Genomic DNA, 27,643 nt, shown 5'->3' with positions numbered 1-27,643 from the left:
TCTACAGGTAAGCATGAGGACCAGTGGTATTCACTGTGCATGGCTGTTTCTGTACATTGAAAAACAGCTGTATATACAAAGCAGGATTCATTCTGTCCCCAACAGCATATTCAGCTGTAGTTTTTACTAAAACAATCATGTGACACAAGAGGAGGGGTTTATATAAAAGGACATCTTAATTAAGGTTTGCCTAGGCAGCATGATGTCTAAATACAGTCCTATAAAATTTAAAAGAAAAAAAAATTGTGAAAGTTATTACCTTCATACCCTGAATTAGGGTGCTTAATACACAGCAGCTTATGTGCAGAGAAAGATTGTTATATACTGCACATGTGTAAGGGAGTGCAATAGAGATTCCCATTGTAGTTCTCCCGAGCCACAACAAGATTCCTCTATTTATTAGTGGCAAGTGTCTAAGTGTCTGCAGCTTTGGCAGGACCTTCAATAAAACCCTTAAACATGCTCCCCCAACTAAGGGTGCTTAGCAACTGTGCCCTGCCAATCTGGGATGTTCCTGCAGTGCAATATAAGTAAGTGGTGGTTTAGTGAAAAAGCCCTCTTTGGGGAGAAGCATGCAACATTTATTTTCTTGAAATTGTCCGTAGAAGAGGATGTAGCCAGAGAGCTGTTTCATGTGAGATTCCCCATTTGGGGGGGAAGCATAAGGACTTTTCCCACTTGGTGGGTTAAGATCGATTACTTTCCCCTGGGACTATGTTCTACCCACTGCTAGGGCACAGGTCTTCCTCTGCCTATTTCTTTCTACCATATTGCAATCACTGTTGTAACGTGTTTGGGTTCATACCCAAACACGTTATAACAGTGATTGCAATATGGTCCAAAGCAAGCTCCATAGGTGACATCATTGTCACCAATATCACTTAACTTTCTCTAGTGAAGTCCACCATCTTTTTATGGAGCTTACTTTGGACCTTGGAGCTTGTTTATTTAGTACCCATAGGGGAATACTTTTGGGCAGGGGAACCAGAGGGACCAACAGGGTGTCTCAGAGGGGTAAAGTCTGGAGCACTCTGGCGGGCCAATGCTGAGAAACTGCAGTGTGCCTCGGATCACTGGAGCCAGTTAGGAAAGAGTTAGAGAACACTACATATGCCCCTTTACAGTACATATGCTCTGCTGATAATCTGCTGAAAATTGGCCACAAGTGTAAAGAAAGCTTTATTTTAAGCAGGGAGAGGTAGACTGATATTTTATAGTTACTCTGTGACAATTCAAATTTTTTAAAATCACTTACTAAAACAAAAATGGTGCAAAAATACAGTTTTATTGTACAATGTTTTCTTTGTAATATTAACAGAAAATGAATATATACGTATATACAGCTGTAAATCAATAGGCAATGTCCAAATGAGCAGTGAAATAGTTGAAAAACAAGAGCCATCTCTTGACATCTAGTATAATCTCTGTAGTTCCTGCAGGACTGCTGTTATCATTTTGACTTTTATTGCAGCTGTGTGCTGGTCAGTGGCCCTTAGTAGTGGCCAATAAAATTAGTTCTTGAGGTAATTGAGAAGCCCTTGCAGTAGAGCAAATACAGTCTCAAGATTTGTTCTGTTTCTTAGATTAAACCTATGCCTTTTTGTTCTTCTCATCTTCCTATGAGTTAAGGTTGCTATATTTGTTTGTCTCATTTTCCTGGAAATCAATGTCAGTATATACATTTGTGTTCTTCTCATCTCCTTGGAAATCAGGGTTAGTATATACGTTTACACCATTTTCCAGCCGTTTCTCTCGCTCTTCTTTCTGCTGCTGAAGTAGTAACACCGCTCGGCTGACATTAGGACCTGCATGGAAATAATTACAAAGGTCAAATCTTAAAGTTTCTGTAGATAGGGGAGAACTACCAGACTTGTTGAAGGAACTGCGATGTGCTTCTTGGATTTGGATATTCGTGAAATTATAGGATGGAGTGCCATGATCGTTCATCCACTATATACTTTTGCAGGACTCCTCTCTAATGCCTGGTACACACATTGTTTTTTTTTTTGTTCAACCCAGCTGATGTACTAACTAATCTATGTTAGTACAGCAATCTCTCTAGCTGTGCTACTGGGTTCTGACAGGGGACCCCCCACTACCACCACCCCTGCTAGAATACACTAATCAGCACTCACAGCCAATGGTAGCACACTAATCTGTGCTTACAGCCAAAAGTATTCCCCTATGGGTACTAAATAAGCGGTGATTGGGTGCTGGTTTTCCAGCATGCCCCTTTGACAAAAGCCGGTCTTTAAACCGGCTTATGTTGAAAGGACAGCTGCCAAATGATGGCTGGTTCCTGCTGGTTCGGATCGTGTGTACCCAGCTAAAGGGTAGCCAGAGTAACCCAAAAAAAAAAAACTCACCATAGTGTAAAAACCAACTATAACTTTAATAGTAAAAAGGTAATGCACTTACAGCAAGGAGTAGAATAAAAAGCATTGGTTAAAAGCTGGCCAGCTTGCATAGACCACCCGTCCTTCCGGGATCGTAGCAACGCGGTGACGTCAGCACATCCCTGCTTCCGACGTGTTTCGTCACAAGCTGATGTCATCCTGGTGCATGGGCGGCGTGCTGACTCACCGCTTGTATAAGAGACAAAGAAACCACACCTCGATTTGAGTCTCAGGTGGCAAGCCTAAATCCTCCATATTGAAAGAGGGAAACATATCCAGTTCATGAGAGGATGATCAATCGTTAGTCAAAATTCAATTACCCTAATCCTCAAAAAAACAAAAATGATCCACTAAAACAACAAAAAGAGCATATCGGGATCCATAGTACCTTCCAGTAACTAAATTTGTCCACTAATGCCCCTACTATCTAAGAAAAAAATGTATTATTAGATCCCCAACCAGGAAATAATAATAATAAAAAACCTAAAAAACAGAGGATTAATGACTAAACGTAATATCCCTTTCCATGGTCACCCCTAAGGGACTCTTAATAATTGGTAACCAAAACAAGAAAACAAAATGAAAATTTGTTTCATTATTGGATCTCATCTAGCGGAATTACACCAAAAGATCACTGCGGGGACACCAATAAAGGTTGATCGTCAGCAGCCCCCAGTGGTCAGATCAGAATATCAACATGCTGGACTAGGGAGCACACCTGCAAGGTAACCCCCCTCAGGAGAGAGCTTCTCCTAGTGGGTTATCTGATGTGGGGAGGAGCCGCGAGAGCCGCCGGGTGACCCCAAAAGACGAGGTTCAGGGCCAGTGAAGGTACGTATGACATGTTTGTTATTTAAAAAAAAACAACAAATGAGCCTTTAAAATCACTTTAAGTTCTATGTTCCGCATGGTTTAAATGGGGACGTTGATGTTAATGCCTTTATTGACAAGTCTTGATAATTTATTTTGTATTGTAAACTTGCTCTGAGTTTCGGGTTTTAGCCTAATTGGGATTCCTGACTTAGTTCAGGTTCCCATGTCTTCTAGTTACATCATTGAGACTATTATGTTGAGATTAGCGAATAGGCTGAGCTTGGTTCAACATGTCGCTGAGGAGGACCATTATAATCTGTGCCCTTATGGTGCATAGGCAATTTTTTAGGAGGACTAAGTCATTTTTGCCAACTAAATTATGTTAATATCATTTTTATATTTTTTATTTCTTATTTCTATTTATTTTTTACCAACAGGAATTTGTATAAACTGATTGGCATAATTCTCATATGAATATGAATAATCAATTATTCCTTATTGTAACTTATTGATATTTTGAGAGGTCCTTAGCCTCTTTAAATAATTGTTGATATTCTGATTTGACCACTTGGGGCCGCTGTCGATCAACCTTTATTGGTGTCCCAGCGGTGATCTTTTGGTGTAATTCCAGATCCAATAATGAAACAAATTTACGTTTTGTTTTCTTGTTTTGGTTACCAATTATTAAGAGTCCCTTAGAGGTGACCATGGAAAGGGATATTATGTTTAGTCATTAATCCTCTGGTTTTTAGGTTTTTATTATTTACTTGAGTAATTCCTGTTTGGGGATCTAATACATTTTTTTCTTAGATAGTAGGGGCATTAGTGGACCAATGTAGCTACCGGAAGGTACTATGGATCCCGATATGCTCTTTTTGTCATTTTAGTGGATAACTTTTTTGTTTTTTTGAGGATTATAGTAATTTAATTTTGACTAATGATTGGTCATCCTCTCATGAACTGGATGTGTTTCCCTCTTTCAATATGGGGGATTTGGGATTGCCACCTAAACCCCTGATCGAGGTGTAGTTTCTTTGTCTCTCATATAAGCGGTGAGTCAGCACGCCCCCCGTGCCCCAGGACAAAGTCAGCTTGTGACGAAATGCATCGGTAGGAGGGATGTGCTGACGTCACTGCCTTGCTACGATCCTGGAAGGAGGGGTTGTCTATGCAAGCCAGTCAGCTTTTAACCAATGCTTTTTATTCTACTCCTTGCTGTAAGTGCATTACCTTTTTACTATTAAAGTTATAGTTGGTTTTTACACTATGGCAAGTTTTTTCTTTTTGGGTTACTTTGGCTACCCTGATAGTAATGCCCATTGACTACAGAGCTGATTCCTGGTCCATTGAGATTTTAAGGATATCTGCCTGGCCTTACCCCATTTGGATTGAGGTCTGTCTGTGAGCTGACATCAGATTCTCCCTCAGGATAAAGGCTCTGGCTGGGTATTAGCCAAAAGCTTCCTTAACCACTTGCCGACCGCTGTCAGCACACATACGTTGGTAGAATGGCACGGCTGGGCAAAGTAACGTACCTGTACATTACTTTGAATTTCCTGCTGTGCACGCGCGCCTGCCGCGAGCTCCGTGACCGTGCCCGCGGGACCCGCGGACTCGATCGCCGCTGGGATACACGCGATCGTGTCACGGAGCTAAAGAACGGGGAGATGCCGATGTAAACAGCATCTCCCCATTCTGCCTAGTGACAGGACACCGATCGTCTGCTGCCTGTCATCGGGAGCAGCGATCAGTGTCATGTCACTGCTAGCCCATCCCCCCCACAGTTACAATCACTGCCCAGGACACACTTAACCCCTCCCCGCCCCCTAGTGGTTAACCCCTTCACTGCCAGTGACATTTTTACAGTAATCAATGCAATTTTATAGCATTGATCGCTGTATTAATGCCAGTGGTCCCAAAAATGTGTCAAAATTGTCCGATGTGTCCGCAATAATGTCGCAGTCATGATAAAAATCGCTGATTGCCGCCATTACTAGTGAAAAAAAAATTATTAATAAAAATGCCATAAAACTATCCCCTATTTTGCAGACGCTATAACTTTTGTGCAAACCAATCAATAAACGCTTATTGCGATATTTTCTTTTTACCAAAAATATGTAGAAGAATATGTATCGGCCTAAACTGAGGAAAAAAATTTTTTTTTATATATTTGTGGGGGATATTTATTATAGCAAAAAGTAAAAAATAATGCTTTTTTTCAAAATTGTCGCAATTTTTTTGTTTATAGCGCAAAAAATAAAAACCGCAGAGATGATCAAATACCACCAAAAGAAAGCTCTATTTGTGGGAAAAAAGGACATCAATATTGTTTGGGAGCCATGTCGCACGACCGCGCAATTGTCAGTTAAAGCGACGCAGTGCCGAATCGCAAAAAGTGCTCTGGTCAGGAAGGGGGTAAATTCTTCTGGGGCTGAAGTGGTTAAGCTTGCCACCTGGTAAGCACATAACTTATGTGGTGGAGGTACACATTTTTGTTGTGGTGTACAAAGTATCTACTTCACTGTCACAAGGAACTAAAGGGTCATACTCATATTCACTTTTTTACCTTGATGGACTGATCTTAAGGACTACCAATTCACTTTGTGTTTCATTATAATTTAATTTTTATTTAGGTTAGCACAGCTCCAATTTGTCTATTTGTATTTTCTGTGTGTATCTCATGGCAGAGCTGCTGCTTTGTGTTACATGTATTTAGCGCAGTATTTTTTCTTATTGTATTTTTTTTCTCTTTGATTGTTTACTCCCACTAGTGATTTGTGCTAATGTTTTTACCGTGTGGTATCACACAATTAATGTGTGTTATGTAAAGCAGCCATTTAACTTTTCGTTATTTAGTACCCATAGGGGAATACTTTTGGACAGAGGAACCAGAGGGACCAACAGGGTGTCTCAGAGGGGAAAAGTCTGGAGCACTCTGACAGGCCAATGCTGAGACACTGCAGTGTGCCTGGGGATCATTGGAGCCAGTTAGGCATGAGTTAAAGAACACTACATATGCCCCATTACATTACATTTGCTCTGCTAATAATCTGATAATCAATGCACCTAAACAGGATTTGCAAAATTTATTTCAAAGCAATGCACCACAATGCACAGACGTGGTGCACTACAATACAAGTGTCTTGTATTAGGTGCATTGGGGCAAAGGAAAGCTAGTTTTACCGCACAAAACCACAATGCATTCAGTGTGAATGGGTCCCTAAAGTGAAAGGTGCTGTAAAACGATTGCGCTTTCCTTTTGTTTTCTCTACACACCGTGTTTCCTCGAAAATAAGACCGGGTCTTATATTAATTTTGGCTACAGAAAACACACTAAGGCTCATTTTCAGGGGATGTTTTATTTATATCCCCTGTCTTCTCTCCCCCCTGTCAGCTCAGAAGTCATCATTGTGACATATTTAATCCAAAAAATAAACCTTAGTTAAAGTCATTGTAAAAATATGTAATCTGTTTTATAAAAAGATTATATAATATCCAGTGTGTCTCCTTTTGTAACTTTATAAAAAGATTATATAATGTACAGTGAGTCTCCTTTTGTAACTTTATTTTCAAAAATACCTTATTTACAGCGCCGCTGGGTGCTCACGTAAGCCGCCGGAGCTCTTCTTCTCAGCTCTGAGCACTGTCAAGGGAAGGGCCGAGATCCCCGCTGAGGTCATCCCCACTCTGAGCACTGTAGGTGCAGGTATTTTCGACAATAAAGTTACAAACGGAGACACACTGGACATTATATAATCTTTTTACAAAAAGGATTATATATTTTTACAAGGACTTTACTGGGGCTTATTTTCAGGGTAGGCCTTATATTGCAGTCATCCCCGATAACCACGCTAGGTCTTATTTTTGGGGTAGGGCTTCTTTTCAGGGATGCTTACAGTTCCTTTTGACTGGCTGAAATCAATTGACTGCCTATGTGACTTATATCTCCTGTAACAGAACTTGACATTTCATAAATGTGCCAGAGTTTTGTTTGTCCTGCTCCTTATCGTAAGTGTGCCAACTCACACTCTGGAAACTTCCAACTTGGAAAGAGGAATAACAGTTTGCATACATGACCCAATGCCTGACCCAGGCACAGTATAATAACATTACAACTTAGACACAAACTTTAATCCTGGACTAATTTACCAAAGTAGCTGAGTGCAACAGGCAGGAATACGAGGCCGTGTAAAAGTCCCAACAATGTGATGGTCAGATTGAGACGGAAGAAGAAGATTTGGATAAGCTGAGCTTTGGCGAAGGCAAGCACAATAATCCCTGGTAGATTGGTCATAGCTACTCCAGCAAACACCTGTTTGTGAAAAAAGACAATAGTATAAGACACCTGTATATCTTCCCTAGCACAGCACCCTATAGAAAACAGTATATAGTGATAATGGAAATCTTTACTGGGAGAATACAGAGGTTGCATGGATGTCCTCCCCTTCTGAAAATTGTAGCTGCCTGACTGTTATGCAGATCTGAAGGCTTTAATACTTTTTGAGAAGCAGACCTGTAACAAATATGCAGGGCAGGGCAGGTGGTAAGACTTTACTTGACATCAATGTTCTGGATCAGTGAATTCAAAAGTATTGAATCCAGAGACACCTAGGCAACTAATATGTTTAGGATGAGATCAGCAATGATAGCATCAATATTACTACAAGTACATGTTATCTTTATAACGTGTCCACAGCAGTCTATTTAACTATGTGATAAATTGCTTTATCTACCTGTTACCTACCTCTGATTCTGTCATGCCTCCATTGTCATGTATAAAGTTTCAACCATAGGGCATGGCCACAAATGGCATGGTGGTAATTTATTGGCTTGAAGAGGAACTTTACTTCCCCTTTTATTAATTTATTTATCTCCTCTGACCTTGACAGCTAGGTCAGCCTCAAAAAACATTCACCCACCTAGCAAATCTAGCTTTGTTTTGTGTAAGCCGCCACTCCGTCTCAGTCCCATCTTCTCTTCTGATATGAGCCGTTTGGCCATGTCTTCTAGGTTCCTTGTATTAGTTGAGTATTGAAATCGTTATGCGCTGGAAGCTTGTTGTACGCAGCAGAACACCTTTACTTTAATGGAGGATGTTAGATTATGTCTTACAGCATTAGAAACATAAAACAGGAAGAAAACACAAATGAGTGCATTGAGCGTAGATAGACAATGCATCCTGTTATATCACAGAATACATACTATAACACTACAGCGCCATCTGTTGCATAGAGAAGTATAATGCATACGGTATTTAGTTCATAGTATGTAGGCAGATTGCTGTTGTTCTTCCAACACCCCTTCTCAACAGCATGTGCTTTGTCAAATTACATTCAGATTCTTCTGGATATAACTATGACGTTCCTTCAACAAAGGCTTGTTGAGTGCATCAGTAGTCATCTCCTCTGATGGGCAATATTGAATGTCAATAACACCTTGCTCTTGATTATCCCTCAGTAGGTGATATTTGACGTTGATGTGTTTGATCCTAGAATTGACCCTTTCTGATTGCGTAAGCTTTATTCATCCTTGGTTGTCTTCAAAAATGGGAATTGGTTTTGACATGTCTATTCCAATATCCACAAAAAATTTACTAACTCATATAGTTTCTTGACAAGCGTATGCTGCTTCAGTGTACTCTGCTTCAGTTGAAGAAAGAGCGACAGTTGCTTGCTTTCAACTAGACCAACTTATTGTTCCTTCCCCATACTGGAAGATGAATCCGCTAGTGGATTTGTGGTATGTGCAGTCCCCGGCCCAATCAGCATCCACATATACGACCAGTTTTGGATTTGATGTTGCTGGTAATCGTAACTTCATCTGAATTGTTCCTTTGAGGTACTGCATCACTCTTTTTACTCCATTCCAGTCATGCTGACAGGGAGCTGAAACTTTCCTGCATAGTATGCCAACTGCTGCGGCTATGTCTGGTCTTGTCACAGTGGCAACATATAGCAGCTTATCGATTGCTCTGCGATACGTGTCATTGTTGGGTAGCTAGTTTTCTGCTTCATTGCTCTTTTGATAACCTGGTTCCATATGAGTTTTCACTTCCTTTACATTTTGCATATGGAATTGTTCCAAGATTTCCAAGATTTTCTGATATTGGTGGAAAAGATAACTTTCATCCTCTTCTCTCTCTATTTTGATTCCCAGATAATAGCTAATGTTCCCTAGCTCTTTGATTTCAAAATTTTCTTTCAGCTTGTGAACTATCTGTTTGTAATCCCCTTCTTGGTCAAAACAGGTTATAATGTCATCAACATAGATGAGGATGTATAAACGTGATTTGTGAAATAAGTGTCACAGGTGCAAAAATAATAATAATAATAATAATAATACAAGGTTTGCTGCGGCTACAATTTCCCCACTGGATGTGGTAAAAACATTTTTTTTTTACTTTTATAAATAGATAGCCAATCCCAATTCATACATTTTAAAGTGTAAAGTGAATACAGGGGGTCCCCGGGTTACAAACAAGTTAGGGACTGTAGGTTTGTTCTTAAGTTGAATCTGTTTGTAAGTCGGAACAGGTACATTTTTTAAGTGTAGCTCCAGCCAAAAAAACAATTTTTAAGCTTTTTGGATAGCATAGGGAAGGGTTAACACCCCTGTAACATTTGTTTTGCTGTCTGTGCCCATGTTCAGAAGATTTCACCTCACTTTCTGTCCCAATGACAATTGGATTTTGAACATTTTGGGTTGTTGTGGAAACAAGCCTTGGTGATAAAGCATCAGTGGAGGTACCTTTTCCTCATAATAGCTCTTACAGGAGTGAATTTCCCTTCCTAGGGGTAGATTTCCTCTCACTTCCTGTTGTCTCCCTCCGTTTGTAAGTAGGAGTCGTTTGTAAGTCGGATGTTTGTAACTAGGGGACCCCCTGTAATCAAGATATCCACTGATAATCAATAAAAGTGTCTTTAACAACCAATATAATGCTCACATAAATGTGTTCAACATATTCATCTCTACAAGTTATATATAGTGATTTAAACAAAAATGTGATTCAAACAAAAACATGGTACAATACAAATTTTTTTTGCTTTTGTATTGTATCACGTTTTTTTTTAATCACGTTTTTGTTTGAATTACTCTATATAATTTGTATAGATGAATATGTTGAATACATTGATGTGAGCATTATATTGGTTGTTAACCACTTCAATACTGGGCGCTTTCACCCCCTTCCTTCCCAGGCCAATTTTCAGCTTTCAGCGCTCTCGCACTTTCAATAAGAATTGCGTGGTCATGCAACACTGTACCCAAATGAAATTTTTATCATTTTGTTCACACAAATAGAGCTTTATTTTGGTGGTATTTATTCACAAATTAGTTTTTTAATTTTTGCGATATAAGTGAAAAAATAGCGGACATTTTAAAAAAACAACAATATTTTCTACTTTCTGTTTTAAAAGAAATCCAATAAAATCTAATTTTGTCATAAATTTAGGCCAAAATGTATTCTGCTACATGTCTTTGGTAAAAAAAATCCCGTTAAATGTATAATAATTGGTTTGTGTGATCACGGACATATGTGCGCAGATGATCATGTACATATGTGCGCAGATGATCACGGACATATGTGTGCAGATGATCATTGGGACATATGATTTTACTGTTACATATGTGGGACAGATGTTTTTACTGTGTGGGGACATGTGTGGGGCCATGTGTGTGGGGACAGTGTTTTGGGGACACTATGTAGGGGACATTGTGTGTTTACGCTATGTGAGGACACTGGGCCGGTGATCAGTGTGTAAAAAGCTGTAAAAAACAGCTCATACTCACCGATCCCTGGGTGCAGCGATCCTATTTCCTCTCCCCACTGACAACTTCCGTGAGAGTAGAGGAGAGCCGATCGCCTAGCAACCAGCTCTCTGTTTACATCACATGATGGCTGTGATTGGACACAGTCGTCATGTGATCAGAAGGGCCAATCATAGAGCCCTCCTGCCGATCGGAGATGCGCCGTGTCTGGGTGACATGAGCGCATCGGGATCGTGCCGCTGCGAGGGCACGCGCGCGATCCCCCTCCTTCTGAGGGGCGTTTCTGAACGTCCCTCCGAAGGAGGAAACTCCCACCTGGCAGTATATGTGCAGTGGCCAGGTGGGAAGTGGTTAAAGACACTTTTATTGATTATCAATGGATACATTGATTATTCACTTTACACTTTAAAATTTAAGGATATATTTCCATTTGTCTTCTTGATTCCTGGAGTAGAGACAGGGATCTGCTTTACTTCTTTAGAATCCCTCTTTAGTAAGCACTTTGTTCACTTTCTCATTCCACATCTTTACAGATTGCTTAAGACCGTAGATGCTCTTCTGAAGTTTACACACAAGGTTGTCTCCTTGCTCAAATCCTGGTGGTTGCTCCATGTAGAGATCTTGCTAAATGTCTCCATATAGGAAAGAAGTTTTAATGTCTAGGTGTTTGACTTGCATGCCCTTTTCGGCTGCAACGCTAAGAAGCACTCTGATGGTGGATCGTTTTATGACAGGAGCAAACGTTTCATCATAATCTTTAACAAATTTCTGGGAGTAAGCCTTGACAACTAGTCTGGCTTTGTATTTGTGGATATTTCCTTCTGACTTTGTTTTGAAAGTCCACTTACTTCCTATAGTTTTGCGGTTAGGATGGAGTTCTGAGAGTGTCAAGGTTTTATTTTCTTGAAGTGACTTTAATTCTTCTTCTGCTGCCTTTCTCCATTTATTGACTTCACCTTTTGGCAGTTTTACTATGTCTTCCCAGGATGTTGGTTCAAGTATGCTGTGTTTTGACAGTGTATGACAGCTTGCGGGGTGTTATCCCCTTTGTAGTCTGATCTTCTGACTTCAGGCAGTTCAGCAGGATCTGGTGGGGAACTTGATTTAGGCATTGTGAGTTCCGCCTCTTGTTCTGACTCCTGCACAGGTTCGTTTTGGTCAACCTTTTCTTCTGGTTTGCTGGGTATATAAACTTTACAGCTTTCAGGGACCAGTGTTTCTGATGATGGGCTCTCATCAAAATAAACATAACGGCTCATTGTCACTTTGTCAGTCTTTGGGTGTAGGATTCTGTAACCCTTAGTTTGCTTGCTGTAGCCTACTAGAATGCCCGCTATGGCTCTGTTCTCCAGCTTGGATTGCTTTTCACTTGAAATATAGGCATATGCTTTACATCCAAACACTCTGATGTGCCCTATGTTAGACTTTGATCCATGCCACATTTCAAATTGAGTACTTTTAATGGCTCTTGAGGGTAATCTGTTTTGTAGTTAGGTTGCAGTCATAACTGCTTCCCCCCAGTACTTGTGAGGTAGGTTGGCATCTGACAACATGCATCTGGCCATTTCTATAAGAGTGTGATTTTTCCTTTCTGCTACATCGTTTTGTTCAGGAGTGTATGGTGTGGTTGTCTGGTGTACTATTTCTTGTCTCTTAAGATATGAGGCCACTTTGCTTCTGTATTCTCCTCCATTGTTGGTGTGTTTTATTCCTGGTTTGCGTTGGAATTTGTTGCTAGACATGGCAACGAACTCTTGAAGTTTCTGTTTCATTCTTGTGTTTCATCAGATAGTACCTGGAATAATCATCAATGAAGGTCAGTAGATATCTGTTTCCGCCTGACTTGGGAGTTTTCATTGGACCGCATACATCACTGTGTATGAGCTGCAGGGGGTGGGTAGTTTTTCTTTGAGATGCCTGTGGAAGGGGAGCACGTGTGGCTTTTGCTTTAACGCAGCACTTGCATTTCTTGAGCACTTATCTTCTGATAAGCCTCTCTTTATAATGTTGTGTATAGCTTCTGGACTTCTGTGTCCCAGCCACCTGTGCCATAAGTGAATACATTTGCTGTGTAGGTCATTAGAGACAATATTGGCTTGCTGGTCTGTGGTGATGAGCTTGTATAGGTGATCATCTAGTTTTCCTTTTGCGAGGAATCGATAATTATGATTGTAAACTGTACATTCATCACCCTGGAACTTAACCGTGGGACCGTTGTTTGCAAGACTTTTCACTGATAGAAGGCTGCCCTCTAGTTCTGGAACATACAGCACTTTCTTTACAAGGATACTGTGGTGACCTCCTTGTGGTGTAATGCAGTTCAGGAAGCCCTAGCCTTTACCTTGGGATGTGATGCTTTTCCTGTTTGCTAGGAAAACTTTGTCTTTTGCACTGTAATCAATGTTTGTGAAGAAGGTCTCATCACTAGTCATGTGGCTTGTCGCACCTGAGTCTATGCACCAGCCACGTGGCTTGCCGTTTTGTGTTACTTTAAAGGTGCCACTACATGATGTATCTGCAGTTTCCTTTGTGATTGCTTTGACTCTTTCTTTTGTGAATAGCTCTAGCTTTCGTTGCTCGGCTTTCCAGATAGAACAGTCCTTTTTTAAATGACCAGTCCTTTTACAGCAATTGTGCTTTATGCCAGCCCTCAAAAATTCCACTTGCCTGCTCGCATTTTGTGAGTGGATTTTGAGGGCTGGCGAGTGTGGGCTGCCTGGGAGCGGGGGGAGGCAAGCATCGCCGGCAGTCTGGGTTGTATGGGAGCCATTCTCCCAGCGATCGTAGTGGAAGAGAGAGGAGAGTCGCCGCCTGGTTTATCAGAGCGCCAGGGAACATAACAGCTTTCATTTCAATAGCTGTGTGTTCCCCGCCGCGTGTCATCATATACAGCCCCTCCTCTTTGTCTGGGCACTTTGAAAGACAGATCAACCGTCCAGGCTGCACTGGTGACACAGGCTGCACTGGTGACACAGGCTGCACTGGCGGACACAGGCTGCACTGGCAGACACAGGCTGCATTGGGGACACAGGCTGCATTGGGGACACAGGCTGTACTGGAGGTCACAGGCTGTACTGGAGGTCACAGGCTGCATTGGCGGACACAGGTTGCATTGGCGGACACAGGTTGCATTGGTGACACAGGCTGCATTGGTGGACATGGCAGGCACGGATAAAGTTGTTATTAATATTTATTTTTATAACTTAATTCTGCATAAAACATTTAAGTGTATTTCATGAGTTAATTTATGAGGGCGTGTTTAGGAGTGGAATTAGGGGCGGGGCAGGGTAGGGGTGGGGCAGGGCAACTGGTGGCAAGTAACCCTGGCCTGGCTAGTAGCTCAGGACTTAAAATTTTGAGCCCTGCTTTATGCCTTTGTACATCTTAAAGGTGTTGTCTGGGTTGTACAGCCTCGGTGGCTGTCTCGGCTCCTCCCCGCAATAGCTAAACCCCCTCTGGGAAGCTCTATCCCGAGAGGGTTAGCTTGCAGGCGCGCTCCCTGTCATACAAGCTGTGTCCATAGACACAGCATGTATGACTCGGTCCCACCCTCCGGCGGCCGCGTCATTGGATGTGATTGACAGCAGCGCGAGCCAATGGCTGCGCTGCTATCAATCTATCCTATCTATCCAATGGCCAGACTCTGCGGAGAAGAGGACGCTGGGGGACGCGCACAGCAGGTGAACTGGCTCAGGTAAGTAAACGGAAGGGGGGGGCTGGGGGGGGGGTCCGCCATTGCCAGGTGTTTTTTCACCTTAATGCATAGGGTGCATTAAGGTGAAAAAACACAAACCTTTACAACCCCTTTCAGAGCTTTGTCATCATGGTGCATATTTTCTTTTGTCATATTCATCGATTACTTTGCCTTTGACATATGCTAGTGTAAGCTCCTGCTCAGGTGTGGTTTCTAAAGCATTAATAAGAGCAGTATATGTCTCCGGAAGGATGCAGAGGAGCAGGGCAACAATATAGTTAAGTTTGATATCCTCTATGATCTCTAAGGATGGGCGAACGGTTCGGACCGAGCATGAGTTCGGGCCAAACATTGGCTGTTCGGAAGCTCTCCGAACAACCGAATTAAAAGGTCGTTCGACCATTTGTTCGGCCCACAGAATGACCACAATGCACTGCCCTGCCGCATAGTGCATTGAAAGTCCTGATTGGCTACAGCAATGAAAGCTTCGCCCAGTCAAGCAACAGAGCACTGTCAGATTCATGATTGGACGCTGTCATGATGACTTTATCCAATCATTGTTCATTGCTCTTAATCCCGCCCCACACTATAATAGTATTCTTTCTATAGCGGCCATTTGTAGTGTGATAGCTGAGTGGAGAGAGATAGAACAGGGCTTTGTTCAGTGCTATTAGACAGTTAGTGTGCTATAGTGTGCTATTCTGATTCTATTGTCAGTAGAATATCAGTTTACTGTGCCTCTAGGGATAGTTCAGTGTGAGTGTAGTGCAGCCTTTCATCTTTATATTAGTGTTAATGTAGGGATAGTTCAGTGATTGTGAGTGTAGTGCGACCACCATTCATCTTTACATTAGTGTCAATGTAGAAATAGTTCAGTGAGTGTAGTGAGCATTTAACAGTTTTTTTTTCTGTGCGTTACTGCAAGTTTAACGCTGTATATATCATTGCGTTACTGCAATTTTATAGTGTATCTGTGGAGTGTCTGTGTCGTGAATACTCAAACTGCAAGTTTAACGCCATCAATTTAATTGCGTTATTGCAAGTTTAGCGCCATATAGTTCTGTGCACTACTGCACGTTTAACACCATATATTTAATTGCGTTACTGCAAGTTTAACACCATATAGTTCTGTGTATTACTGCAAGTTTAACGCTGTATATTTAATTGCGTTACTGCAAGTTTAACACTGTATATTTCATTGCGTTACTGCACGTTTAAGCCATATATTTCATTACGTTACTGCAAGTTTAACGCCATATAATTCTGTGCATTACTGCAAGTTTTTAATGCCATATAGCTCTGTGCGTTACTGCAAGTTTAACACCTTATATTTCATTGTGTCACTGCAAGTTTAATGCCATATAGTTCTGTGCATTACTGCAAGTTTAACGCCATATAGTTCTGTGCATTACTGCAATATTATATTGTATCCGTGGAGTGTCTGTGTCATGAATATTCAAACTGCAGTTTTAATACCATCAATTTCATTGCATTACTGCAAGTTTAATGCTATATAGTTCTGTGCATTACTGGACATTTAACGCCATATATTTCATTGCATTACTGCACGTTTAACGCCATATATTTACTTGCGTTACTACACGTTTAACGCCATATATTTCATTGCGTTACTGCACGTTTAACGCCATATATTTCATTGGAGGAGGGAGGGGAAGGGGCTAGCTCAAATGTATAGAGAGGTGAATGAAAAATGAAAAAAATATACAAAATATAAAGGTATAATGAGCATGAGGGCTAGTATCATACTAGCACATAAAAAATATCATGTAAATACTGAAACAGAAGAAAAGAAAAATCTCAGTGCAAAAGGGCTAGTACCATACTAGCACATATGTGGTAACTCAGCAAATACTTATCAAAAGAAAAATCTCAGTGCAAAAGGGCTAGTACCATACTAGCACATATGTAGTAACTCAGCAAATACTTAATGGTGACTCCAAGTAAATAACTAAATGGTGAACAGTCCCACCGCCTTGTAGTACAAAATGCTCAAACAATGAGTTATCAGTTCCAAAAGGCAAAATGGAAACATTATACAAAATATAAAAGTGTGATGAAATGTAATAAAGTGCAGTCTAATGAGCACTAAATCCGAATAAACTGAAGAAACAAAATAGTCTAAAGCGTATAAAAAGCTATGAAATGAGTGACAAATACAGTGTGGGTACAAAAAAAATTGAACAAAATAAAATATATAAATCAAACAAAGTCCATGTGCATGAGGGCTAGTATCATACTAGCACATAAAAATATTGTAAATACTGACACAAAAGAAAAGAAAAAATCTCAGTGCAAAGGGGCTAGTATCATACTAGCACATATGTGGTAACTCAGCAAATACTTATTAGTGACTCCAAGAAAAATAAATAAATGGTGAACAGTCCCACCACCTTGTAGTACAAAGTGCTCAAACAATGAGTCATCAGTTCCAAAAAGGCAAGTCCACAAGCCACAGGAAAGGGAAACAAAGTCTTCAGTGGGGACACCTCTGTGCTCGCAAGCAGCTCACCTTACTGCTGCAAGACAACAGCTTGTAATCCAGTAACAAATCTCCAGCAAGCAAGGGTCCCATCCAGTAGTTCAGGCGATTCGGGTGGTGGGTGTGCAGGATGGTATATAAAAAACATAAGCAGACAGTATATAGTATAACTCCGTGGCAGCCAAAGTGGAATAAAGGGACAGGACACAGAAGGGGGATGCACTCACTTTTGTAAAATGAGTGTGGGCGTCAATCCAACGAACGCCGAGTTCGTATACCTCAAAAAAGGGTGTCTTCAAACCGTCCCCATTTCCTCAATGCTCGTCACAATGGGATGCATATATTGGAAGAGAGTGCACATAGCGTGATCCCGTATATAAATCAGTTTATTAGGTTAAAAACAACATGGTACACTTACATTTAGCAGAAGGCTATAGTAAAAAACATCCACGAGCGCCGAGCTCATATCCTATCATCAGTCTGTGACAGTTCCCGTGCTCCAAACCTCACGCGTATCGTCACGTCACGTGACTTCATCAGAGGATCCTCTGATGAAGTCACGTGACGTGACGATACGCGTGAGTTTTGGAGCACGGGAACTGTCACAGACTGATGATAGGATATGAGCTCGGCGCTCGTGGATGTTTTTTACTATAGCCTTCTGCTAAATGTAAGTGTACCATGTTGTTTTTAACCTAATAAACTGATTTATATACGGGATCACGCTATGTGCACTCTCTTCCAATATATCCATCCCATTGTGACGAGCATTGAGGAAATGGGGACGGTTTGAAGACACCCTTTTTTGAGGTATACGAACTCGGCGTTCGTTGGATTGACGCCCACACTCATTTTACAAAAGTGAGTGCATCCCCCTTCTGTGTCCTGTCCCTTTATTCCACTTTGGCTGCCACGGAGTTATACTATATAATGTCTGCTTATGTTTTTTATATACCATCCTGCACACCCACCACCCGAATCGCCTGAACTACTGGATGGGACCCTTGCTTGCTGGAGATTTGTTACTGGATTACAAGCTGTTGTCTTGCAGCAGTAAGGTGAGCTGCTTGCGAGCACAGAGGTGTCCCCACTGAAGACTTTGTTTCCCTTTCCTGTGGCTTGTGGACTTGCCTTTTTGGAACTGATGACTCATTGTTTGAGCACTTTGTACTACAAGGTGGTGGGACTGTTCACCATTTATTTATTTTTCTTGGAGTCACTAATAAGTATTTGCTGAGTTACCACATATGTGCTAGTATGATACTAGCCCCTTTGCACTGAGATTTTTTCTTTTCTTTTGTGTCAGTATTTACAATATTTTTATGTGCTAGTATGATACTAGCCCTCATGCACATGGACTTTGTTTGATTTATATATTTTATTTTGTTCAATTTTTTTTGTACCCACACTGTATTTGTCACTCATTTCATAGCTTTTTATACGCTTTAGACTATTTTGTTTCTTCAGTTTATTCGGATTTAGTGCTCATTAGACTGCACTTTATAACATTTCATCACACTTTTATATTTTGTATAATGTTTCCATTTTGCCTTTTGGAACTGATAACTCATTGTTTGAGCATTTTGTACAACAAGGCCGTGGGACTGTTCACCATTTAGTTATTTACTTGGAGTCACCATTAAGTATTTGCTGAGTTACTACATATGTGCTAGTATGATACTAGCCCTTTTGCACTGAGTTTTATCTTTTAATAAGTATTTGCTGAGTTACCACATATGTGCTAGTATGGTACTAGCCCTTTTGCACTGAGATTTTTCTTTTCTTCTGTTTCAGTATTTACATGATATTTTTTATGTGCTAGTATGATACTAGCCCTCATGCTCATTATACCTTTATATTTTGTATAATTTTTTAATTTTTCATTCACCTCTCTATACATTTGAGCTAGCCACTTCCCCTCCCTCCTCCTTCCTTCCCCTCTTACCACAGCGCAATCACCACTTACTTTATTCACACCACTTTTGTCTGTTTGGATCAGCCATTTAGGTGTTGCAGCAGTGCCCCTTAGCATAGGTATTTCTGACAGCGCAGGAGTTTCTTCATTATTTATATATTTCATTGCGTTACTCACGTTTAATGCCATATAGTTCTGTGTGCGTTACTGCAAGTTTAATGCCATATAGTTCTGTGTGTTACTGCAAGTTTAACGCCATCAATTTCATTGTGTTACTGCAAGTTTAACGCCATATAGTTCTGTGCATTACTGCAAGTTTAACACCATATATTTCATCGAGTTACTTCACGTTTAATACCATATAGTTCTGTGCATTACTGCAATATTATATTGTATCCGTGGAGTGTCTGTGTCATGAAAACTCAAACTGCAATTTTAATGCCATCAATTTCATTGCGTTACTGCAAGTTTAATGCTATATAGTTCTGTGCATTACTGGACATTTAACGCCATATATTTCATTACATTCCTGCACGTTTAACGCCATATATTTACTTGCGTTACTGCAAGTTTAATGCCATATCGTTCTGTGCATTACTGCAAGTTTAACGCCATATATTTCATTGCGTTACTGCACGTTTAACGCCATATATTTCATTGCGTTACTGCAAGTTTAGCGCCATATAGTTCTGTGCACTACTGCACATTTAACACCATATATTTAATTGCGTTACTGCAAGTTTAATGCCATAAAGTTCTGTGTGTTACTGCAAGTTTAACGTTGTATATTTCATTGCGTTACTGCAAGTTTAACGCTGTATATTGCATTGCATTACTGCACGTTTAAGCCATATATTTCATTACGTTACTGCAAGTTTAATGCCATATAGTACTGTGCATTACTGCAAGTGTAACGCTGTATATTTTATTGCATTACTGCAAGTTTAACGCCATGTATTTCATTGCATTACTGCAAGTTTAACGCCATATAGTTCTGTGCATTACTGCAAGTTTACCGCCATATATTTCATTTCGTTACTGCAAGTTTAATTCCATATAGTTCTGTGCATTACTGCAATATTATATTGTATCCGTGGAGTGTCTGTGTCATGAATACTCAAACTGCAATTTTAATGCCATCAATTTTAATGCCATCAATTTCATTGCGTTACTGCAAGTTTAATGCTATATAGTTCTGTGCATTAGTGGACATTTAACGCCATATATTTCATTGCATTACTGCACGTTTAACGCCATATATTTACTTGCGTTACTGCAAGTTTAATGGCATATCATTCTGTGCGTTACTGCAAGTTTAACGCCATATATTTCATTGCATTACTGCAAGTTTAACGCCATATATTTCATTGCATTACTGCAAGTTTAACACCATATATTTCATTGTGTTACTGCACATTTAACGCCATATATTTCATTGCGTTACTGCAAGTTTAACGCCATATATTTCATTGCGTTACTGCAAGTTTAATGCCATATAGTTCTGTGTGCGTTACTGCAAGTTTAACGCCATATAGTTCTGTGCGTTACTGCAAGTTTAACGCCATCAATTTCATTGTGTTACTGCAAGTTTAACGCCATATAGTTCTGTGCATTACTGCAAGTTTAACACCATATATTTCATTGAGTTACTTCAAGTTTAATGCCATATAGATCTGTGCGTTACTGCAAGTTTAACACCATATATTTCATTGCGTTACTGCAAGTTAATGCCATATAGTTCTGTGTGCGTTACTGCAAGTTTAACGCCATATAGTTCTGTGCGTTACTGCAAGTTTAACGCCATATAGTTCTGTGCGTTACTGCAAGTTTAACGCCATCAATTTCATTGCGTTACTGCAAGTTTAACGCCATATATTTCTGTGCATTACTGCAAGTTTAACGCCATATATTTAATTGAGTTACTGCAAGTTTAATGCCATATAGATCTGTGCGTTACTGCAAGTTTAACGCTGTATAGTTCTGTGCGTTATTGCAATATTATAGTGTATCCGTGGAGCGTCTGTGTCATGAATACTCAAATTAAAGTGCACCAAACACCACTTTCCATTAATTAAAGTGCATCAATGTACACATTTACACATCTTTATTACATTTTGTTAATAAGCACCCCCTACTCCCCCCATCATGTCTGGGAGGACAGCAAGGAGAGGCAGATGTTCCCATGGCACTGTAAGGGGGCCAGCAGCGTATGTGTCCACAGGCAAAGATGGATGTGGTCAGTCCTCAGGCAGGGCATCATTCCCTCTGTTTAGTTGCCCATGCTATCCAGCCACAGCATGCAGAGGAGGTGGTGGACTGGCTTACTAAAGCGTCCTCATCCTCCTCATCCTCCGTCACCCAAGCAGAGACTAGTGTGCAGTCCCCTGCAGCTGCCAGAGTGGCAAAACCTGCCTCCTTGTCCACAGCTATTCCTGTCATAGATAGCCCCAGCATCAGGCATTGAGGAGTCAGTGGAGTTATTTGAACACAGCATCAGCCACTTGTTCCTTGACGATGCATAGTAATTATCTGATTCAGATGTTTGTTCTGTGTCTGAGGTTGAGGAAAGCAGGAACATGAGCCTACAGATAGGGGAGAACACTGGTACACAAATTGGCAGTCATGTTCCCCCAGCCGCAGCGTATTGCCAAATTGTCTCCAGTAGTAATGAGGATGAAGGATAGAACACAGGAGGAAAGTGAGGGTGAGGCACAACCCCAACAGGGCAGCCATCATGGAAGAGTAGAGAGCAGCCACCCTATTCTATCACATTGTGGAGCTGTTATCTCCCGGCCCACTTCCCACATCTCAGCTGTCTGGGCTTTTTTAGTACATGTGCTGCCGATCACACTGTTGCTATTTGCAAGAGCACCTAAAAGCCACACAAAAGGGGAACAAATCTGTCCTTCCTACTTACTCACCTTAGTCTGTCCCTGCTATATGTCATGACCTCTCAGCAGCCTCCACTGACAGGGATGATGGTATAGTGCAGGGTGTCCCAGGTCCTTGCAGTATATCAGCCAGCAGCACACCACCAACTGTAGACTATAGCCGACAAATTTCTCTGCCCCGTCTGCTGCAGCGGAAAAAAAAATACAGTCCCTGCCACCCACATGCCTAGCGTCTAAATACAAGCATGTCAAAGCTGCTGACTCTACAACTTCTGCCTTTCCGCCTGGTGGATTCTGCCCCCTTCTGTGAATTTGCAGAATGTGCTATACCACAATGGCAGGTTCCCAGTAGATATTTTTTTTCATGTAAGGCCATTCTATCTCTCTACCATCATGTGGAAGGCAATGTTGTGGCATAGTTGGGCAAGGCAGTCAGCCGCACAGTCTACATTACTGCTGACACGTGGTCCAGCAAGCATGGGCAAGGACGATATATTTCATTCATAGCACACTGGGTAACTCTGCTTGCAACTGGGAAGGACGCAGGACAAGACTCATTGCTGCAGCTTGTTGTGCCCTCACGTCTCCATACAGCTGGTGATGATGCCAGGTTCGTCAACTCTACCCCCTCCTCCTCCTCCTCCTCCATGCCCTCCTCTGCTGAATTGTCCTATGAACCTCAAGTACCCCCTAAGTGTTCAAAGGGCTATTCAATGAGTCAGGCTAAAAGGTGCCATGCAGTGCTTCAGCTGGTGTGTTTAAGGGACAGGAACCACACCGGAGCAGAGATTCTTGCAGCTCTGCAGGGACAGGCCCAGAGGTGGTTCACGCCAATGCCAGGTGGAGCCTGGAATGGTAGTGTGTATGATAATGGCACAAACCTCCTGTCTGCCCTTAGACACGGAAAGTTGACACATGTGCCTTGTCTGGCACATGTCCTCAATTTGATGGTGCAGGGTTTCCTAAATAGGTACCCAGGGTTGGAAGATCTACTAAAGCAGGCCAGTGTGTAGCCATTTTAGGCAGTCATACACAGCCAGTGCTTGGTTGGCTGAAATTCAGCGGGAATTCCACCTGGCCGTAAACTGCCTGATTTGTGATATGCCCACCAGGTAGAACTCAACTTTGGCAGTGCTGCAGTGGCTGCACATGCAGCAGAGGGCAAGGAGTACCCGTGTGAGTATGGCACAAGGATAGGCTCAGGCTTGCTCTGCTTTTTTTCCCCACACCAATGGCTGCTCATAAAGGATGCATCCACTGTACTGTCACCATTTGAGGAGGCCACAAGGATGGTGTGCCATGACAATGCATGCATCGGTGACAAAATCCCTGTTGTGTTCCTGCTGGAGCAGACTCTGCATAGCATTATGGACAGGGCACTCGAGGCAGAGCAGCGGAAGGAAGAGGAGGACTTCCTTTCCTCTCAAGGCCCACTTTATGCAGACACCGTTGTTCCAATGCCACAGAACACACAAGAGGCAAGAGAGGAGGAGGAGGAGGATTCTGGCAGTTTCTGAGGCATTGAAGCAGAGGAAGACATACGTCAAACAGTAAGAGATGGTTTTCCATCCGCAGAACCCTTGGGAATAGTATGTGGCTGGAAGGAAGCAGTTCCAGATACTCTAATCCTCAGTGACCCAGAGGAGTCTGCTTCTCATGCCTCTGCAAATTTGCAGTGCATGGGCTCCCTCATGCTTCAAAGCCTGCGAAAGGACCCAAGAATACGTGCCATAAAGGAGAAGGATCACTATTGGTTGGCAATCCTCCTTGACCACTGTTATAAGGGTAAGTCTCAGCACTCATCCCGTCCCCCCAGAGAGTGCAGAAGATGAAATCTCTTGAGGACACCTTAAAGAGAAGTTTATAGACTCTGGTAGGTTACAGTGTCATGGGAAATGTAGTTTTGAGGCTCCTGCTGGTCAGGAGAGGAGCGGTGGAGGAGGCGGCCGCCTAAGTAATGCATTTCTCAATTTTTTTAGTCCTCGCTGCCCAGGGCTGTCAGCTTCCACATCCCCTCGGCAGCGTCTGCATCACATGGTGGACGATTATCTAGGGGCGAAAACAGAGATGGAGAGCTTTCCAGTCCATGATCCACTGGCTTACTGGGTCATGAAAATAGACCACTAGCCAGAACTTGCCCAGAATGCTATTGAGCTGCTGGGCTGCCCTGCATCCAGCTTGCTTTCCGAACGGGCATTCAGTTCTGCTGGAGGTTTTGTTACTGATCATAGAACGCGTCTGTCCACAGATTCGGTGGACCATCTGACTTTTATCAAAATTAATCAGTCCCGGATTACCAGCAGCTATGAAGCCCCTGATGCCGATGTCGCTGATTAAGTGTTTTTGGGATGTGGAATCTCTGCAGGACTTCTAGGCTGTCTAGTGTTGTGGGTGTTGATTTAATCTGGAAGAATGTTTTTGGTGTAGGTTTCATGGGCACAATTAACACCCAAAGACCAATTTTTCCGCACCTGTTTACCATATTATCATTACAATTTTTGACAGCAAGGCCAATTCTTGCTTTCATCAAGAGTACCTCTAAAGGTTACGGTATGAAGGCGCCACTGACACCCAAAGAACAATTTTTCCGCACCTGTTTGACAAGTGCGTATCATTACAATTTTTGACAGCAAGGCCAATTCCTGCTTTCATCAAGAGTACCTCTAAAGGTTATGGTGTGAAGGCGCCACTGACACCCAAAGAACAATTTTTCCACACCTGTTTGACAGGTGCGTAGCATTACAATTTTTGACAGCAAGGCCAATTCTTGCGTTCATCCAGAGTACCTCTATAGGGTAATGGTGTGAAGGTGCCACCGACACCCAAAAAACAATTTTTCCGCACCTGTTTGACAGGTGCATATCATTACAATTTTTGACAGCAAGGCCAATTCTTCAAGAGTACCTCTATGGGGTTATGGTGTGAAGGCACCAGTGACACACAAAGAACAATTTTTCCACACCGTTACAGAAGTAGAAATCCAAAGTTTGTGGTTGAGACACCAGAATTTGGTCCCCTATGCACTACATTGTGGCCTCATCATACAGACTGGCTCCCCAAGCCGTTGCTTACAAAATAAAGAAAGCTTGCAGGGAAAATGTAATTTTTTGGAGCTTTATAAATGCAATTATTGCTGCAGTAGTATTTATACACAGTACAGATGTGCCACTTTAGAGGTGGACTAAGGGGACCCCCCAGGCACTATATTGAAATAAATTTTTCATTTTTATACTTTCACTTTAGGCATCAATAAATCACTGCTCATTTAAAAATTACATTTTTACAAACTTTTTTTCATTGATACATGTCCCATAAGGCAGTACCCGAACCCCCATAACCATTGTATGCCCAATTACTTGCATAAAAGCCTTCAAGGCACTTTTGATTTTTCACGTTCGGGTCCCATAGATTTCAGTGGGGTTCGTTATTCGGTTCCAAACTTTCCCGATGTTCGTGGTTACACATTTGCTGGCCTTTTTCTAGTCTCATCGTATAAAGCTTTCTTAGCAAAAACAGTTTGCTGTTTAGACTTGAACACTCATGCAGCTTTTGTAATGAAGTCCACCTATCTTTGGCCGTTTTCTCTGTTCTTATGTGGATAAGCTGGTCATCTTCCACTAGTAAACTGCTTTTGTCTGTCTATCCTTCCTATCCCAATCCTTCGTCTGTGAAAATGTCTGTATTCAGCTCTTTCCACAAGTCATCCATACTGAGAAACATTTCCAGTTTAAACTTCCACAGCTGGTAATTGGCATTGTTCAGCTTTGCAATTGCAAACTTCGCATCTGAACTGCTTGCCAACTTTCAGTAGTTTGCTTACAGTACTCACTGATTCACTGTAGAATTCTTTCCAGTGCCTGAATGCCTGCTGGAGTGCTGCTGGGTTTGCTGGCTGTGCCTGGGACCCATAATCTATTAGCTGCGTATTAAAATCAGTATGCACTGGAAACATGAAACAGGAAGAGAACACAAAGGAATGTATTGATCATAGATAGACAATACATCCTGTTATATCATAGAATACATACTATAACATCACCTGCTGCATAGATAAGTATAATGCATACAGTATTTAGTTCATATTATGTAGGCAGATTTCTGTTGTTCTCCCAACACCTTGAACCGCACAGTCAGGACCCACTGGAAAGGTTCTCCCCCACCCCCTATAAAAAATAATATCTGATTTTGTAACTGGGAGGGGAGAGGGAAGCCTTGGAAAAAGAAAGATGAGGGCAAAGGTCTGCTTTAAAAGACCTCACTGAGATGATGCGAAATGGTGAGCACTGCAGTGTTACTTCCAGAATGATGTGACGCTACAACCACCCCCTTTATCACCATACAACACCCTACCATGTAGCCTCTCCCTTGTACTTACCGCACTGCCCATGTAGATAGTGGCATCTTTTGCTCGTTCCACTTTAGTGAGCTTACTGCTCAAGGCAAAAGATCGAGTAAGGTGGGAAACAAATTCCACTGAAATCCCAATGGCCTGTGAATAAGAAAAGCAGGTCTAAAATTAAGAAGAGGCATGTCAAACACAGGTGAAACTGTGGGCTGAATTTCCAAAATTTTCACGAAACTTCACATTATAGTAGAAATTGCAACTTTTTCATTTTCAAAAGCATTTTTCTTTAAACCACTGAGTGCCACAGAGAAGGAGTGAGAGAGCTATTAAACACCAGATGATATAAAAGGGGACCTGTAGCCACATTTTAATATCAAACATTAAAAGTAGAAAAGTTAAATAATCCCTAGCTGGCTAAATAAAGTGTAATAGAGGGGCTAAAATACACATGTTTGCAGAAATTTGCTGCTCCAGGCTCCTTTATTGCTGCCCACATGCAAAAGCATCAGATAATCTAAGTTCTGTTGAATGGGAGGTAAATATGAGCAATGGTACCAATGGTAAATATATGACCAAAAGCCCAAGTTTTCTGAGCAGTGCTGAAGGGAGCCTGAAGCAGCAAACTCTTTAGGAAAGAAGTATTTTAGCCTCTCTACTGGTTCATGATTAAGCAAAGCATGGGAAATGACTTAAATTAGCCCATGGATTAGACATGTACATTAAAGAACAGTCACTCACCGTCACCAGGTTGATAAGTGAGATGGCATTGTAGTCAATGCCCCACAGTGTCATGACTCCAACTGTGTCTATGATGATCATGAAAATGGTAATTAAGTTAATGAGACCCGAGCGTAAATCCATTCCCAGAAGAATACAGCACACAGCGAAGGTTGGCAACAGGCAGAGGGCCAGTGTGAAGAGACCTTCCTGAACAATGGTCAGGTATTGCTCATAGAACACATATGTAATCCTGTGTAAAGAGCAGATGAAAAATGTTAAGAATATATCACCAAATGAAAATAAAAAAGGTCTGAAAAAAAAAAAGAAAATGAATGTAGCCATCACATCTAAGAACTAGTAAGCTGCTGGTCTATTTTAAATATTTGTTCTTTTCCTCTTCTGGCCCTTTGTACCACCCTGCTCCTCCATCTTTTTTAATTCCTTCTGCTCTCTTCAGATTCGCTCCAGGTTAACGGTGGCAGAGGAGATGGTAGGGACAGTGGAGGACACTCTGAGTCCACACACTTACTACCAAAGTGAAATCACTTGAAAAAAGGGCTAAAGATGCTGAAAATAGAAATAGCAGAAGCAATCTTCACATC

The 27,643-nt window shown here is 41.5% G+C and overlaps 1 protein-coding gene across 1 annotated transcript in view; it reads right to left on the bottom strand.

Moving 5' to 3' along the window:
- Positions 1-1,266: 1,266 nt before the first annotated feature.
- The window catches only part of NPC1L1 (NPC1 like intracellular cholesterol transporter 1), a 79,866-nt gene continuing 53,489 nt past the window's right edge, over positions 1,267-27,643 (bottom strand). The window contains exons 17-20 of the mRNA XM_073622184.1: positions 27,060-27,291; positions 26,352-26,465; positions 7,359-7,521; positions 1,267-1,805 (exon numbers count right to left, since the gene is read on the bottom strand). Of these exons, the coding sequence (XP_073478285.1) occupies positions 1,618-1,805; positions 7,359-7,521; positions 26,352-26,465; positions 27,060-27,291 (697 nt within the window). The 3' untranslated portion in view covers positions 1,267-1,617. The remainder of the gene's footprint in view (positions 1,806-7,358; positions 7,522-26,351; positions 26,466-27,059; positions 27,292-27,643) is intronic.

This window comes from Aquarana catesbeiana, linkage group LG03 (assembly GCF_042186555.1).
Source record: "Aquarana catesbeiana isolate 2022-GZ linkage group LG03, ASM4218655v1, whole genome shotgun sequence".
NCBI lineage: Eukaryota > Metazoa > Chordata > Amphibia > Anura > Ranidae > Aquarana > Aquarana catesbeiana.
The sequence above is the reverse complement of the archived record's forward strand: the minus strand, read 5'-3'. Positions and strand labels throughout refer to the sequence as shown.